Source organism: Poecilia reticulata, chromosome 10 (genome assembly GCF_904066995.2).
Source record: "Poecilia reticulata chromosome 10, P_reticulata-male-v2, whole genome shotgun sequence".
Taxonomy (NCBI): Eukaryota; Metazoa; Chordata; class Actinopteri; order Cyprinodontiformes; family Poeciliidae; genus Poecilia; species Poecilia reticulata.
In genome coordinates, this window is record NC_088839.1 from 30,578,140 (window position 1) to 30,595,381 (window position 17,242).

The window sequence follows — 17,242 nt, forward strand, 5'->3', positions numbered from 1 at the left end:
AGCAGAGCATTTGATCGATTGTTTGTTGCAGTAGGAGTCAGAGACACTTTCCATAAAAGTTTCATGTAGTCTGCTTCCCCCTTTGCCTCAGCAGGAGTTTCTGTTTGGATGGTAGTTCTTGTAGAGTGGCCCTATTGATTCTTGCATTTATTTTTAACTGTGTTTCCCATTTCTCTCCTTCACAGTGGCAAACATCTTGTGGCGAGAAGAAGGTAAGTCTGGGATGCTCCTGCTCTTCTATAGCATCCATTAACCTGAGCTAATTGAATTTGTGTAATAGAGTTACTGAACTGTGATGAGGAGGATTAAATGATTTGTTACTTTAATCATAGATAACATTGCTGCCAGCTTATTTCCATTCTAAATGTTCATACTTTGCAGCCTCAGGAGTTTTTTCAGGTATGTGAAAAGCCTGTTCTTCTCCTGCAGGTCTCGGTATTGGAAACATGTTTTATGTGTTTTATGAAGACGGGATTAAAGTGATTCAGCCAGTGGCCTGTGAGATACAGCGGCACATCAAGCCCAGCGAGAAGCTGCTGGCTCTGCAGGTGAGTGATCATGAGAAAAGTCCAGAACTAACTCTGACCGAAGTCTTAAGTCTTAAACTAAGCAGAAGACATTAAAACACATCATAAAGGGATAAAATTTAGTGTTTGAGATCTCTATGATCAAACTGGTGTGTTTTCTGCAGTCATCAAACTTTATATTCCAGGTGTTCATAAATTTGCACAAACCTGAGTTTTGCTACTTTTAATTGGTATTTTTGTCTTATTCTTTTAGTCAGAATTTGACAGGAGAACCAAATACTTTTCCAACAATTCAAACTGTTGTCTTGATTTTCCTAGCAAACAATTTTCAACTTTTACTGCTGATGTTTATCTGCGCAAATGAAAGCCTGTCGTAAAAATAAGTAGAGACATGACTGGAGTGACAGTCTGGCCAAAATGTGGCAGTGCTGAAATGTAAAAATGTATATTTACATCTAAAACACAGAAATGATTTTTTTAGAATGTAAAACTTTTTACTGTGAAATTCTGGGATCAATAGGAAAAATATGTCTTTGAGCATCTTTTTTCATTCTTAGCTTAAATGTAAAATGTTTCAAGCTTAGAATAATATTCATATTTGTTGGTGAACCACATCATCATAGGATTGTAAAACATACAGTGCATCGTTGTAGAATTAATACCTCTTGAAATTTTTTGAATCTTTAGCTGCGTCTCTTTTTGAAAACAGTTCAGACACGTACAAATCCCTCCACTTCACAATTAAACACTGGATTATATCAATAGATGCTTCTAACTTGATAAAATACCAAAAGCTTCAAGCAGTGCACAGACTTTTACAAGATACTGTACGACTCCTTCCAGACATAATTAGATCATATCTCAACAGCATGTTTCTTCAAGCACCTGCATGATGTACAGCTGTGTTGTCTTCCTCTGCAGGCGCCTCGTTGAAAAGAAAACATAGAGCTGTCTTCTTTCCTCTTGCTTTTCAAATTAATGCAACAAACTTTGTAAACAAATATTTGCAAGTTTTGCAGGAATAAAGCTGAGAATAGAACTTGTTCTCATGAGTTGTGAATTTCAGGTCTTTCTATGACATATATTGCAACAAATGATGCCTATTTAAAATCTAAATATTTTTCAAATGTGTTGCTGCTTAATTTGGGCTCTTGAGCTGCAAGCTATAGATGTTTATTGGGGAAATACATTATTTGTTAATTTTTATTTTTTATTACAGCTTTAAATGAGTTTGGGATATCTACATATTCTGTAGTCCAGCTTTGTTTTTTTAAGAAAAGTACCCAAGACACAAGGGGGGCCTTTAGAGTGTCAAGTCAGCCTGTTTAATTTAATTCATTGACAGACTACATGCAATCAGAGTTGGTTTCACCCCTCAGCGGACTCTTTTACACCCAGCCAGCCGCCTTAAATCACAGTTTATCACCAGAGCTCTCAGGCAGAAAAACATTCAAAGCATTAAACTGATAGATACCTGTTAGATTTACATGGTTTCTCCAATGGACGCTTTCCCTCCGAGCTGCTTTTCATCCTCCAGACCGGTGCTGATTGGATGAAGGTTATACATAAAGCGAAGCCATGAATGCACAACAATCAGCCAAGTGTTCCTCTGAGAGGTGTGTTTGTATTAGGATATCAATCACAGTGAGTGTTGTGATGCCAGTTCTACAGCCGTCTGGCTGCCCTGCATCGTGAACACGAGGCCATTCCCAGCATGACGCTCCCATTTCCTCCATCACAGAGGGGCATTGATTGATTTGTTATGGTAATCACACAGCCTATTTATTATTATTGGCCAGCATATAGAGTAGTAAACTGTGTTGCACTCTGTACTGAGCAACAGGCCTTAATGTTCAGTCATAGTAAAAGTTTAGCTTACTTTGATCCTTTTCAGAAATATTCTGTTTCTATCAGCCACATGGCAACTAAGCCAATTAGTTTGGTTTCAGAATAATTTTTCTTCCATTGAGCAATTTTTAAACGACAATATGTCGAGCTTGATCAAGTAAGAACACTTAACATGGCATAACTACAGAAGTTGTACTTTAAGGGACTGACTCACCAAAACAAAGGGTTTGTTTTGCTTCAGATCATTTTTTCAGATAAAACCAATAGATTGGGATGTTGAATAACGACACAATCTAAAGTTCATCTTCAGTAATACTTTAGACTAAGAAGTAGAAACACTTAGAAGTATTTTTTTTTTTGCTATCTGTGAGCACAATAAACCACAGAAAGTTGATTTAAGATCACAAACGATTAACATTTTCCTCACAACTACAGATTTTGTCTGACAGCTGCAAAGTTTGAGCCAGACTAGCACTTAAATGAGATATAAATGTTCAGTGAAATGTTAAGTAAGCTTTTATTTGCATCTGGTTTCACTGCCACAAAATTCAATACAGCTTTTCAAAAAAATGAAAACAATTTCCCTGTATCTAAATAAAGATAGCAAACAAATTTCTAACCAGATTTATTTTAAAATACAAATCAATTTGAAAATGTTTTAAATAAAATGCCATATTGATATTGTCACTTTTTATTTCCTAATTTGTCAGGGAGAAACTTTGCCTCTTGGACTTAGTAGTGATTTCACACGCTTATTGTGAACATAACTTTTTGCAATTCTTTTTCTTCACACCTGTGACGTGTCTAATAGCTATATATATATATATATATATATATATATATTTTTTTTTTTTTCTTAGATATTTTCTGTAGTGGGTTACATACTCTGCAAAAAACACAAAATTTTACCAGGTATTTTTTCCAGGGCCAAGTGAAAATATCTTAATACACTTAAAATAAATGACAAGTAACTTTTCAGCAAGATATAGGAGCTGGTTTTATGTAAAAAACAATATTGAATATTGATAAAAAGTACTTGCTTTATTGGCAGATGTTTTCACTTGTAATAAGACATTTATTCCGTGCTATAAGTGCACCAAACTGTTGAATGAAATGAAACTGGTTTTAATTGAAGGAAATGTTAATTTAATGAATTCTGAATTTATCTTATGACTTAAAGAGCGCTATGTAAATATGTAAATCTTGTCCAAATCAAACAGACTGTGGAATGTACTTAGATTTACCTCTACCTGTACTTAAATTTGCTAATAAAAAACACGAACTATCAAAATAATTCGAAGTTTCATATGTATTAAGTGGATTGTTGTGTAAACCTGAATGGATTTTATCAGCAATATTTTATTTTCTGTCACCAGAAGCATCTTCTGAGTCGTCAGCGCTCCAGCACAAGGCTGTTTACTGTAAACTCTGATGATTAACAAGCTGGTTGAGAAAAGAATTGCCAGTTGGACACATGACTAAAATCGGAAAAAATATCCCACGCCTTTTTTTAATGCACATGGATGCAGTCCAATTTCCAGCAGCTGCTATGTTTGATGATTCATACTTCAATGTGTGAAACTGGATGTGATTTCGAGCAAGTGCACTGAACTCTCCCCATCTCCCCATCCCTAATTTTCCTGCCTCAGGGCTGGTTTTTATTAGCAGTTATACTCCACAAAGTCAGATAATTTGAGTCATAAATGTTGTGCTTCAAAAAGTTACACAGAATATCACAACCCTCATGTTTTTCTATGTTCATCAGCATTAAGAGGACAAATCCTTTGCATATACGCTCCATTTTTTAGTTGAAAGGGGTATAGTTATTTTTAAAGGCTGTCAGTTACTACTTAAATCACATACATAAAGCCCACCCACACACACTCTGACATATGCAACACGAGAAAACTGAGAAAATTGAAGCCGCCTCCATTCACACCCTCAGCTGGGTGTCAGATGTTCGATTTCTCACCTCCTAAAGGCGCGATAAGTGAGATATTTATGGTCCATGGCATTAAATGACCACTGTGTGGGTCTGCAGGGGTGAGGCCGAGTTCAGCACCGATGACTCAACATTTACCTCAGTAAATGCAGGAATTTCAAGATTTTCAAACCATTGGATGTGAAACAGTAACAGATGGCGCTACATCTGGACTTCAAATGAGATTATAGTTAATGGAGTCAGAGATATTTTTATGAATCCAAATAAATTAAATTGCTGTCATTGTTTTTCATTTTTGCATTTTGACATAACCTGTTGCTGGATCAGCTTTCTGGACAGTGTTAAGTTTTGGGGGCCTTGGAGTGCGTGAAGGGAAGGAAAAGTCCCGAGGCAGAAGGCTGACAGATTTCCAGTTGGCTGAGAAGCCTGGAGCTGCCAGGGCTAGACGCAGAGCAGCTGCAGATCATCTGCAGGCTTTGTCCTGCACATTATATATGGACAAATGAGAGTCATTACAAAGATTTTGCAGGAAACTGCAAAGCTAATTTATCTAAGTTGCCAAGATAACACCACTCATGTCCCCATCAGTGAAAAAGGCAGCAGTAGTAAACAAAACACACAAAAAAGACTAGGGGAAGGTAATTGGTTTTTAATGAGATATATTTTCTTGTGATATGAAAAGCAATTAGATCAAAGTACACATGTGTGTGTGCTTGTGTTTTTGCAGGAGGAGGTGTGCCCAACCTCGCCTGGAGAGGTGGTGCAGAGGTGTGTGTGGTCATCAGCTGTCAACGTCAAGGACAAGTTTATTTATGTGACGCAGCCAACCTTGGGCCGAGTGCTCATAGTTGACATCCAGACTCAGAAAGCCGTCCAGGTAATTTTATGGATAAATTAGGAAACTCAGTTTCATGCCGGTCTTGGAACACTGAAATGTGCGTCACCTTTACACAGAACAGAACAAACGATCTTTGTTTTGCCTTTTAACAACTTGAAGGTTTTCAGTGTTTCACATTGATCAGGGGCAGCGAGTCACAGGAGTGGTCAATGTGTCATTATCAATGGTGGGTATTGATAACTAAGAAGTTATTTGTGCTAACCCTACGGTATTTAAAGGATGCAGACTTCAGGGGGCTTTGTGGCACCATGTGAACCGTTTTCACAGAAACATTCTCTGAAGCCTGTGGCCTCGTTCAACAGGACAATGTTTCCTGTCACAAAGCAAAAATGGTTCAGGGATAGTTTGAGGACAGCAGTCTGTGTGAAGTTTTGGCTTGGCCACCAAATTCCCAACATCTCAGTCCCAGTCCAGCATCACAGGAAAATCTGATTCGTGGAGTTCCCATTTCACAACTGACAGGATTTAAATGATCTGTTGCTAACATCTGGGTTAGAGACACCACTGGCCAACAAAAGACCCAACTGGGCAAGTGATCATTATAGTTTACCCGACTAATGGTGTCTTACAATGCTTTGATTATTGGAGCGGGATAAAAAAAAAAATCCAGCCAATAGTTGTCCAGTTTGATGAAATAAATCAAATGTATTTTTCTATGTGATTACTTCAATGATTATAGATTTATCAGTCAAATTTGTCAACTTAAAATTAGTATTTACATTGGGTGCTTTTAAATCTCAACTTAAAACTCACCTGTTTAGAGTTGCTTATGGCTAAATTAGGATTAGAGTGCGGGTTTTGATGTCTTCCATCTTTTTATGTCTTTAATGTTTTTAATTTCTTCTTTCTTTTCGACGTTTTAATAATGTAATGTTTTTTGGTTTTTTAATTTTTTTTTATCTCTCTCTTTCTCACTGATTATTTCTGTTTTTATTATGTAAAGCACTTTGAAATGCCTTGCTGCTGAAATGTGCTACACAAATAAAATTTGATTGATTGATTGATTTACACTTCTGAACCAGCTGGAACGCATAAAGAATTATTACTTTGTTCAGAAGCATTCAGCAACATAAACAATTAATTGCATGATTACACTAAAATACAATTCTAGAGTAATCATGCAATTGAGTACGAGTTTGAATTTTAATCAGAATGAACAATAGTTTCCATCCCTGTGTTTGAATGTTGGGGTCAGGTTGATTTGGCATCAATACTATAAAATGTTTTGCTATTTTAACCAAACATGCTATAAACCAAGACCCAACTATAACTCAAGATCAGTCCTCATCAAGCAAAAGCTCTAATTAAACTTTCTAGTTTTAATTTATACTTATGGTTAATTATGGGTGTGAAGTTTATCATTTCAACTGATAAAGGCAAACTGGAGATGAAGCAGTTAAATTTTAAATTAGTCCTCATTTCATGGAGCGAAGGTAAAGCGTTCAGTAGGATTTAACGTTAAGAAACATTCACAAGGAGGAAAATACTTTGTCTTTAAAGTCGTCCTGCTTATCAGAAATCTTTGAAGTGCACCATCTTTCCTCAGTTTCACTTTTCAGCTTTAAGATCAGCCGCCTCACCTTTTGCTGACTGCTAATCCTTGACCTGACCCATTTCATACAAACTGCTACTGTCAAGATCTGCAGTTAACCTTCACATTGAAGTGATGACCAGGTGACCCCGGAGGGCCGGCTCTTTGTGGATATTGTCGCCTGACAGCCCTTCAATTATTGTAACATGACAACACCGCCAGGTTTTTTTCACACAGTGCAAGAAGCAGACCCTTTAATAGTGAGTGTGGCAAACTATTTATCCTCCAAGGGTTTGTTATTTTTAGGAAGCTTGGAAGGAAAATGGCACCATTTCTAGACGTCTTCTTCCAGAAATAGTCTGGAGAGCAGCAGTGAGTGAAATCATTGCAGTCAGTGGGTTTTTGGGTGTGTCACAATAAACCAGGGTGGCCCAGATCCCCACAGATGTTCCTGACACCATGGTAGCTGTTTACAGAAGGCTCTCAGGGACCTGCCGGTAAGCAGGCTGGTGTCCCAGAGTCTGTCACAAGCTCATTATTTAGCTGCCTGGAGGTTTAGCTGCTCTGCATTATGTTAGCAGTTGTTAATTAACAACCTGAACCTGTCACTTGTTTTGAGCAGAGACTAGCTTTTGCATCCTCTCATTTTATTGTATGCAAGTAGGACCCTGAGAAACTGAATGCATACAACATGCATTATTTTGGAGAGTGACATGGTTATTCTGGCTAAATTATTTAAGCTTTTGTAATATCTTAATTCATGCATTCAAATATATCTGAAATGCTTTCTGTGCTTCACCTCTGATGGATCCTTTGTGTAGAACGTTACCGCAGCATACTGGCTGAGAATCTTCATAATCTTCCTCAGTCTGTAAGAAGCTGTTAGTTGAGAGTAAAAGAACGAACACCTGTTTTCTCTGATGACTACATGCGCCAAGATTAGTTGGGATTCAAGAGCTATTCTGCTCTTATCTGAGAAAACTCCCTCAGGAGCAGTTTACCTCCTGAGTGGTGCAGAGCATAATATGCCAAAGTAAACAGTGATATTAGGAATCCAAAGCAAAACAGATATTATAGAAACAAAACTGCTGTCACCATGGAGTGTCGGAGTTAGTTTGCATTGTCTCTTCTGGAATGAAACTGCTGCTCCATTTCTTATTCTCTGAGTCTCAGGCTGCCTGTCTGCACTCAGGTGGACATAATGCATGAGGAGTTCTTCGCTGCCACTTGTGACTCATCTATTGTTCTGACTTGGAGTTTCGCTGCCATGTGTCATGAATGAACAAAGGCTGAAGGCAATTACCTCAGCGTGGTAAAGCAATTGTGTCTTTCAGCGGTTGATTTGAAATGCAGTTTCGCATTAAATATGGCCCATGCATAAAAAAATAACCCGTTTTTTGTTATGAGACGACTTTCTCTGACTGACCCCAAACCATTAGAGTGCAGGTGTTGTTTTTTAACTTTCCCACAAAAGATTTCTTCAAAAGCGATGTCAATATTGTTTTAGTTTTATTTATTCTGCTGCCTTTAAAGCCTGGCTGTGATTTGGTGTCCTCTTTCAGACAGTAGGCACCGACCCGTATCCAGTGAAGCTCCACTACGACAAATCTCATGACCAGGTGTGGGTGCTGAGCTGGGGAGACGTGGAGAAGAACTTCCCCACTCTCCAGGTAAGTCAGCCATCAAGTTGTGCATCTTTTTTATTCATTCATCTGTAGCAATTTGTGTAGAAAAAAATTCCAAGGTAGATAGTGAAACCTAGCATCTTTTTAATTCAAGAAGTGTTGGAAAAATGTAAAAAAATAAAATAAATAAATCAAATCCAAGGCAACACTACCATGCATCCCTTTTCACTCAAAGTTGTGACACAAATGCAGGCTAAATTATCTCACTTGGACAGAAAGTAGGAGCCAATGAAAAACATCTTAAAAAGGCATATGTCATAATTCACCATATATTTCCTTTTCAACTCTGTTCAGGCTTTGAGCTCATGATGAATGCATTCCTTTCCATGTTTGAAATTCAGAAACCTGTCAAAGGAAAAGTGTGAGGGTGGAAAAAAGGAATACAACCGGCTGAAAATGCAGTTGAAAGTTGCAGAAAAGTGATGTTACACTTGAAACGCCAAACTCAGCCATTGAAGGACGTTACAATGTTCACCCAAGATTAAGGTAGTGAAAGCAAGCTGGAGTTTTTGTTCATAAATTAAGATTTATACGCTGTTCTATTACATCAGGAGGAGAATATCAGGAGAAAGGTTATCTGAGTGTAGCAGCTTTAAAAGCATTCTATGAAGAGGCCAGTTTTCCTATGAATCAAAACACATGAAATGGGAGTGAATGGATGGAAAGGAAGTTAAAATACTGATATGCAAAAAGATGGCAGCTGCAGTCAACAACCACTTGGCAGAGAGATGGAAAAGAACATGTGACTTGAAAGAAGTGTAACTTGTACCTGCTGCTGGGCAAACAGTAAACTCTATCAGAGAAACCATTTCTTACCTGATGCACCCAATGATCTTAAACAAGCCTCAGTGTCCTGGCCGTTCACTGGCTGCTTAGACTGTCTGTTCCCATGACAGCATGAGCTGATCTGGGATTTTCATTTACTAAATCCAAAATTATATTTCTGTCTTAATTCTAAAACAGAGATAGACTTGTAAGCTGTACATGGAATTAAGTATTATTTTTTTAGAGCGTGAATAAAAATGCACATTCGTGCCATCACTTATCCTCTTTGGAAATCCTTGGAAAGGCTTTTTATGTTTTAGTCTTTTTAATGTTGCATATTTTTTAGGGTCTAAGGTATTTCTGAATCCAAAATCTGATGTTTTGGCTTATAAACATTGTTATTCAGAAAAGGTTTACAGGTTTTATTTGGATAGCAATCCCCAAAGAAGAATTGGAAACTAATACTCTTAAATGTGAATTCTTCCAGAGGCCCATCCTCATTTTTCCCAATATGACAGGTGTGCATTAATCACTCAGCCTCTGAGGGATTTTCAATTGATTTGTTTCATGCTTACCTAATTAATAGTCATTTCCATTCCAGTGGTAAAGTATTTAGAAAGTGATGCATCTTTTTCTGAAGCAGCCTTTTAAGAAAAATGACCTCATTATAATTTCAAATTTATTTTGTCTACAGATTTATTTTTAACTAATCAGCTTTATATTCACAAACTCATCTCTATTGATTCCCGTCAAATGGCAAGAGCCAGTCGATGTCAAGCTGTATCAAGGCTACAGGTCATGTTGGTATGAAGCTAAATGAATGAAGCCGGATAACATGTGGGACAGAGTTTTTATCTGTTTGCTCCAGGAGTCATTTGAAGTCAGATAGAGACATTATTGGCTTTACTGGAAAATCTTTCTCGTCATTGCAGGCTCAGAAATTCATAATGCTCAGGTCGATCCGTGACGATTTGTTTTGTGCTTTGTGCCACAATCATATTAAACTCAGCCCACACAAATAGATGCCTGCATGACTTCATGCATGCTGAAGGATAATTTAGACACCGAGGGCAACAGCACACATCAGCGTCTTCCACTGTGCAGCTCCAATAACACGGCGGTAAGAGGCGGAGCTGATGAGTTTTATCAGGAAAATGAAAAACAACATGTCAGCTTTACAAATATTTCCTCCGGTTGAGATGGATTCAAGATGAGGGCTCAAACGAGGAGGGACTGGCAGCTCTGAGTTTGTTCATCAAGGTCATGTTAAACACCTTCCTCCTCCTGTGCTGGTGTTCAGGTGATCAATCAGGCCAGTGGAAAAGTCTCCCACCACACGGTTCACACCCAGCCGGTCGGCAGGCACTTCGACAGGGTGGAAGACTTCTTCATCCCCGCCTCCAGCCTCATCGTTAACCACGTCAGGTACGTGCAGCTAGAAACAACGACTCTTTGAACACAGGAGCAATGCTCTGTTGGAGACCAGCTGTAAGTAGAGCAGAATGTTGAAGTCGTAGGAAAAGGTTGAATGATTTTTGAGTATTTCCTTAAACACTAAATGGTGAAGAGGTTTTTTTAACGTGTTTCATTCTGATGTTCTATAATAAAACATAGTAAACAAAAGTCACTGAATTAGTCACTAGAGTTCACCTTTTACAGTAGTTTGCATACGTTCTCACACCCCTTTAATGTTTCCTCATTTTGTCACATTGCAGCCACAAATATAGATGCATTTATTGGGGTCATGATAGACCAATGAAAGCAGTGCATAAGGTTGAAGAGGAATAAAAGTGGTTTTTAAAAATGAATGAGTAAAACTCTGAAACATGCATTCAACCTCCAGCCCAGCCAGGTTTCCTCAGTATGTTTTGTCTGTTCCATGTAGGCGGGTTTACAGCTGGTTTATCTTCTGTTTTCAAATAAAGAGCTTATCAGAGTCTGTGAGATGTTCAGCTTTGAACAGGTTTTATCATTTAAATCTGCCTTTAGGTTCAGTTCTCCTCCACTTCATCCCAGACACGTCTGCTGTTTCTTGGTTTTTATGTTTTTCACTAATGTTCTGTAACAAGCCTCTCAGACCTTGACTGAGTTGTCTTTACACAAAAATTAACTTTCAACATTTACTAATTAGCTCAAAGCTGTTAGTTTAACCCGCTTTTAGACAAGCTGTGCTTCTCAGACTTTTATTTATAGAAAATTTCAAAGGTCATCACTCAGCAGTGATGGGCTACTTTGTATGTTTTTTACATGCAATCCCAACAAAATACACTGAAGTCTGTGACTAAATGAATAAATATTAATATATTTTCATATATTTTGCTTTAGCAATTAGATATATAGATATATTCATACATCTAATCTTAATTGTGTATTTCATACAATTCCATATTTATCCAAACGGCATCAAGCAGCTTTGATACTCAGAGTTAAGATATTGTGAGCAAGCAGGTGGTCTGCAGGACGTCAGGGTGTTAATGGTTCCCTAGAGAGAAGGACTGAGCAGTCTGCTATGTGGGAGTGGTTTGTGCCACAGCTGTAATTAGATCCTCTGAGACCTGCAGGACAGATTACAAGAAAATATGACCACATCTCCATGGAATGTTTTTATGTTGCTTTTCACATGAAAATATCAGAGAAATTGACTTTTTTACACAAAGTTTGACCTTTCAGTGAATGAATTTTCTCATGTGCTGAGAAGAAATTTCACCTGCTCCTCATTTAGATTTTCTTTTTATTCTGTTCTATTACATTCATAAAGGTAATGGCACAAAATAGTTTTTTTTTGTCTGTGCATTTTTAATAAATGTTAAAAAATCAATTGACAAAGTTTGCTACGGAACTTTACCCAAATATCCAAATTAGGAATTATAGGAAAAACAAAGAAATTAATGTATCTTAGTGCATTAAAAATAATTTTACTCTCTGCAAAGCTGAGATCGAAGGACTTCTGTACTTCTATAGAAAGCTTAAATAGCTGCCTCTTTTTGTCTGAGGATTTTGTTTACATATTAAACCATAATTTATTTCATTCATAGAAAGGCCTTATTGATTTATCAGTTTAGTAACATCAGTGCTGCATGAAGCACCAACATATAATCTATAGCTTTCATTGACTGTTTTATGACCAGATTCCCTCAGCGGTCATTATTCATTAAAGAACAGACGTACAGTCAGAAAGCACCTTCTGTGACGTTTTTTTGGGAAATCAGTGTTTAAAGATATGATTTTAGACTTGCACTGTAGAGGAACTTTTACAAATATGCTTTACTCTGCGGGAGCTGCTGTTATGCTCTCAGGGTCTGTAACTGAACTGTAAAACAAACATTACATACAGAGTCAAGTTGTTAGAAACCCCTTTGAGAGAAAAAACGCCACAGGAAGAAAAATAAATGAGACTTCAATGGAAAACACATTTTTTTTAGAGATGGGAAACCTTTGAATTATAAGCTGATGAAAATGACCAACATCAGCTGGACAAACAGCAAAGGGGATAAATAATGAATAATTTAATATATATTGAACAATAAGAGGTTTTTGTTCAACATGTCTTCTTTTGTACTTTTTCAAAAGCCGAGTTGTCATGAGGTTCTTTAATACTATTTTTTTTAATTAAGCTACCAAATCCCAGAATTATTTTTCAGTGTACAAACACATTAGATTATTGAATTAATATGCTTTGAATTCTTGTTTTATCTTGTTAACCTGCTCAAGGTTAACCCCGTTTGCCCTCCAAGTAGTTTCTTAATAGATGTGGATTTTCCATATGAAAATGTATGATGTTAAAATCCCAAATTAAAATAAATCTTAATCCGTACAGCAGTTGCTATGCTTGCATAAAATCAACTAAATGCTGTTTTTATTATTTCTTATTGGAATGCTTAAATAATTTAAATGTTTGAAATGAATGTGTGAATCTGCAGTTTTGCCATCCGCTTTCTCTAAAAGTGTTCCTGGCCTTCTTTTAATGAAAACATTTTGAATTCATTAAAATGTAATTCACTATTTTAACTGTGTTGCAGTAATCAAGTTCTGTTTTTGGATTATTAATCTTTTATTTTAGGCTGATTTATATTCATGTAAATGTACCAAATTTAGGAAACCAGGCTTGTTTTCCTCTGCAGTCTCTGGCAGGATGTGTGTTGATACCTTTTATGTCTTTATACCCCAATTTTCAAACAAATGTTTGGCTTAATTTTATTTCAGAGAAAAACAATTGTTGGATCAATGAATCCCATTACAGTGACTGATTCACATGGTGGCTTTCAAGCAGATATTTTCTGTTCACATGCAGTGACAGCTGGGTGCTCAAATGGCATAAAAAATGATGAATGATGACAAGACTGAAGTGGCTGTCGGCATCGATCAGCTGATGTTCTCATTTAATTGGAGCCTGGCAGCTCCTTGCATATCCCCACGATCATCTGCTTTAGTGTGATGTGCCATTAAGGCTTTTTTTTCCTAATGAACAGCATTTTCGCTGAACCTTGGTCATATTTAATATTTCCGTTTTCATTCAAACTTAGAAAGTCAATTGCAAAAATTGAGCACATGCCTAAATATTTGTTTGAAGATCCCACAGTTGATCAATCCAGGAATAATTTTGCATTAAACTCATCAATTTTAATCTTCAAAACTGAATTAGTACAACATTTTTAAATTTGATTTATTTTTTTATTTTGCGAGGCCTTTAAGTGGAGGCCTCACAAAACATATGTAGTATATTACTATCAATTAACAAATAAATTGATTAAATATACAACTCCAAAGGATTAGCTTACATGTAGGTAAATATTTTAGTAATTTCAGTAAAAAAGGAGCAATTTTTACATATTTTCATTATGCGATATGTTTAATTAGAAAAAGTCATTGCTAAAAATGCTGGTTGTTTAGAGTAGTGTATCCAAACATATAAATATAAAGTTGAATGGATTGAAAGAGTGTCAGGAAAAGGTACAGAGATGATTCCAGCCTTGAAGGTTATACAAAGCTCATTTGAGAGTTTGGGGCAGAAATCGACTGAGTTAAAAGCTGCCAATAGAAGCAAGATATGAAAACTGTACTAACAGGTTATGCATCAGAAAGTATTTGATCATTTTAAAGTTTCCCAACTTTAAATGGAGGATGGATGAATCTGCATAGGTACATAATTTGGTTTTGTGACTTCAGTTGATTATGAAGCGCCTCTGTTGGCTCAGGTGGATCCAGCAGGGATTGAACCAGCAACTTGCTAATTGCAGGCAAACTCCTACCACCATTGTCCCAACACAATAATTATTCAACTTGGCACATTTTATCTGGTCACTACATATTTGAGCATATGCAACAAATTTGGATTGAATTGATTTTCTGCTCTCTAAATTTCTCTAGATTTGGTCTCGTCTTTCATCGAAATGAGCCCGTCATCTACAAGATCAACCTGGAGACAACGTCTTATGTTAAAAACATCAGTTTATGGGAATTTAACTGCATCCCTAAATCTGTAGCCTACACCCATGTTGGTGGCTACTATTTTGTGAACTGCAGACCCGACTCGACCGGCGCCACACAGCCCCAGCTCATCTTAGACAGCGTTACAGACGGCGTGATTGGGCAGAACTGTGACGTCACAGGCACCCCTTACATGTCTCCAGATGGTCTCTACCTGGTCACAGTGGATGACGTCAATGGCCTGATGAGGATCCAGACCGTTTCTGAGCGGGGAAAGATCCAGGAACCCTTCGACATCCACACCAACCTGCACCTGTCCGATCTGGCGTTCCAGCGCTCGTTCACAGAGATCCACCAGTACAACGTGTTCGGCAGCTCTGGCCGTCAAACCGACGCGTTGTTTGTGGAGCTGAGCACCGGCAAAGTCAAGATGATCAAGAGCTTGAAAGAGGCCATCAAGTCGTCCGATTGGCCGTGGAGCAGCAGGAACAGGGTCATGGTGAGCAGCGGACTTTTCGGCCAGTACATCATGACGCCGTCCAGGGAGTCCCTGTTCATTCTGGACGGACGACTCAACAAGCTCAACTGTGAGATCACCGACGTTCTCAAAGGCAACGTGGTTGTATGGGTCGGGGACTCTTAGGTCAAGACGTCAAGACTCACTGGGTTTTGGTTTCCTTCAAAGGTACAGTTGCACTGAATTTTGTTGCTGATTGTTTAATTTTGTAAGAGTAAAATTAAACGCAGAATTAGAAACTAAATTGATTTGTTAGTCCACTGAATGATGGCTGCCATTTAAACTATAAGACCAATGAGGGCATAACTGATTAGACTGTTTTTAAGTAGTTAATTTATGTCTACCTGGACATTTGCCTCTGTCAGAAATGATTGGTAGTAACTACTAACATTTTTCAGGAAAAATCGTGAAGAATTTGTAAATGTATGCAATATTGCGTTTATTAAGTATGTGAGAATGCTGTAGATAATCCCCTGAGAAAAAAAACAACAAATGAATTGGCAGAAACACTGGTAAACTGTACACTATATCTGTCCAGATCAACTCTTGCAGTTGAAGTTCACCCATCCCCAACTTTTTCCTTGTGCCTTTAAGGAAAATACCCTCCATCTAAGGAATAAGCATAATTATTCCCAGTGTGGCTGCAAACTCCAGCTCATTCTTTGACCTCTTCATTCACGGTGCGTGTGGGTCTTCACAAATCTGCCGCTCTCATCTGTATGTCCGTCTATCGCAGCTGACTGTCTAATTAAAACGAGCCCTTGCTGTGATCCCATCTTGTTTGAAGAGGAGACGGAGTCCTTCATTATGGCTGCACACTCCATAACCTTTGATCCAAAATTATAAACCAGCTTTGGAGGGTTTTGACCACTATCGTATTTTTTTTTTTTTACCCCTTTATTTTCCAAAGCGGAAAAATTGAAAGTTAATGGTGATGCTAAAAATCAAACCAAGTTTATACACAAAGTTATTTAACAATGTCTCCCAGCACAGAGTCAATATAGTGATTGCTTAAAAATGTAATGACTTCAATTTCCTTGGACCAAAAGAAAGATGTTAATGTACAGTTCAGTGTGGTAAACATGCTTTGTCTGCTCTGCTTTGCAGCATGTTTTCAGTGGATGTTTTAATTGTGAACTAATGAAAAAAGCACTCTGGAGGACGGTGTAGTTGTGGTTTTGTGTAGTTGGTATTTGAGGACAAGCCTTGAATGTTAGAAGCAACATTTTCAGATGCTTCTGCAGTAGATGTGTAGCTTGTAAGACACGGAAAAACTGTCTCCTGCTGGACATATTTCTATGCATTTTCACCCTCTCACACTGACTCTGTAACACAATGGGCAAATGTAACTTAAACTCAGTTTAAATTTAAATGTGTATTTATTATATAGAGCTTTTCTGTCTTTCCTGTTCAAACTTCCTCATATATATTTTAGTTTTAATTTCTTTCTTCCTGTCAGGTTTTTCTCTCCTGGAGACAAGAAGGTAATGCTGATAATGAACTCTGTTCTGTACATAGCTGCCGACTGTGAATCCATTAGTTTTTCATGTGTGCACACATCGTTCATTTTACAACCAAATACTCAGCACAGTCCTTTTACAGAATCGAAACATTCAACTGTCATCTTCTTCCTGTTCCTCGGCACATTTTGATCAACGCTTTCAGCTTCATATATCCATGTGTTGTATGTTCCTTCATGTGATTGTTATTTAAAAAGAAATCCCGCTTGTCATTTTACTCAATAATAAAAGGTAGATAAAAACATGTGGTGTTTTATTTAAAAGAAACATTTAGTCACTGGTGGTTTCACCTGGCAGCAGAGCTGCTCATTACTATTCAGCAATAGCTGCAAGAAGAACAAGGTCAGAACTCTGATGTGCTTCTGGGTGTATTTATCTTGAAACAGAGGGTGTCTTTCTATTTAAATGATTGTTTTTAAATAAAATTAACAGCTTTGAAGGTATCTGATATTACGCAAAACAGAATGATTTCAAAGCTGTATGCATTGAGGTGCAAATCAATTCTTTTTTACATTTTAAAAGTGTCCCTGCTGTTGATGGCTGTTATTTTCTAACTGACAGAAAGGTAAGTGAAACGTAACC

At 37.4% G+C, this 17,242-nt stretch overlaps 1 protein-coding gene across 2 annotated transcripts in view; it reads left to right on the top strand.

The window, feature by feature from the left end:
• fstl5 (follistatin-like 5) overlaps positions 1–16,904 on the top strand; it is a 186,477-nt gene extending 169,573 nt beyond the window's left edge. For both annotated transcript variants that reach the window (XM_017307175.2, XM_008421086.3), the window contains 6 exons: positions 186–212; positions 430–548; positions 5,045–5,194; positions 8,309–8,416; positions 10,497–10,621; positions 14,564–16,904. In XM_017307175.2, coding sequence (XP_017162664.2) covers positions 186–212; positions 430–548; positions 5,045–5,194; positions 8,309–8,416; positions 10,497–10,621; positions 14,564–15,266 — 1,232 coding nt within the window. In that variant the 3' untranslated portion in view covers positions 15,267–16,904. The remainder of the gene's footprint in view (positions 1–185; positions 213–429; positions 549–5,044; positions 5,195–8,308; positions 8,417–10,496; positions 10,622–14,563) is intronic.
• The last annotated feature ends 338 nt before the right edge of the window (positions 16,905–17,242 follow it).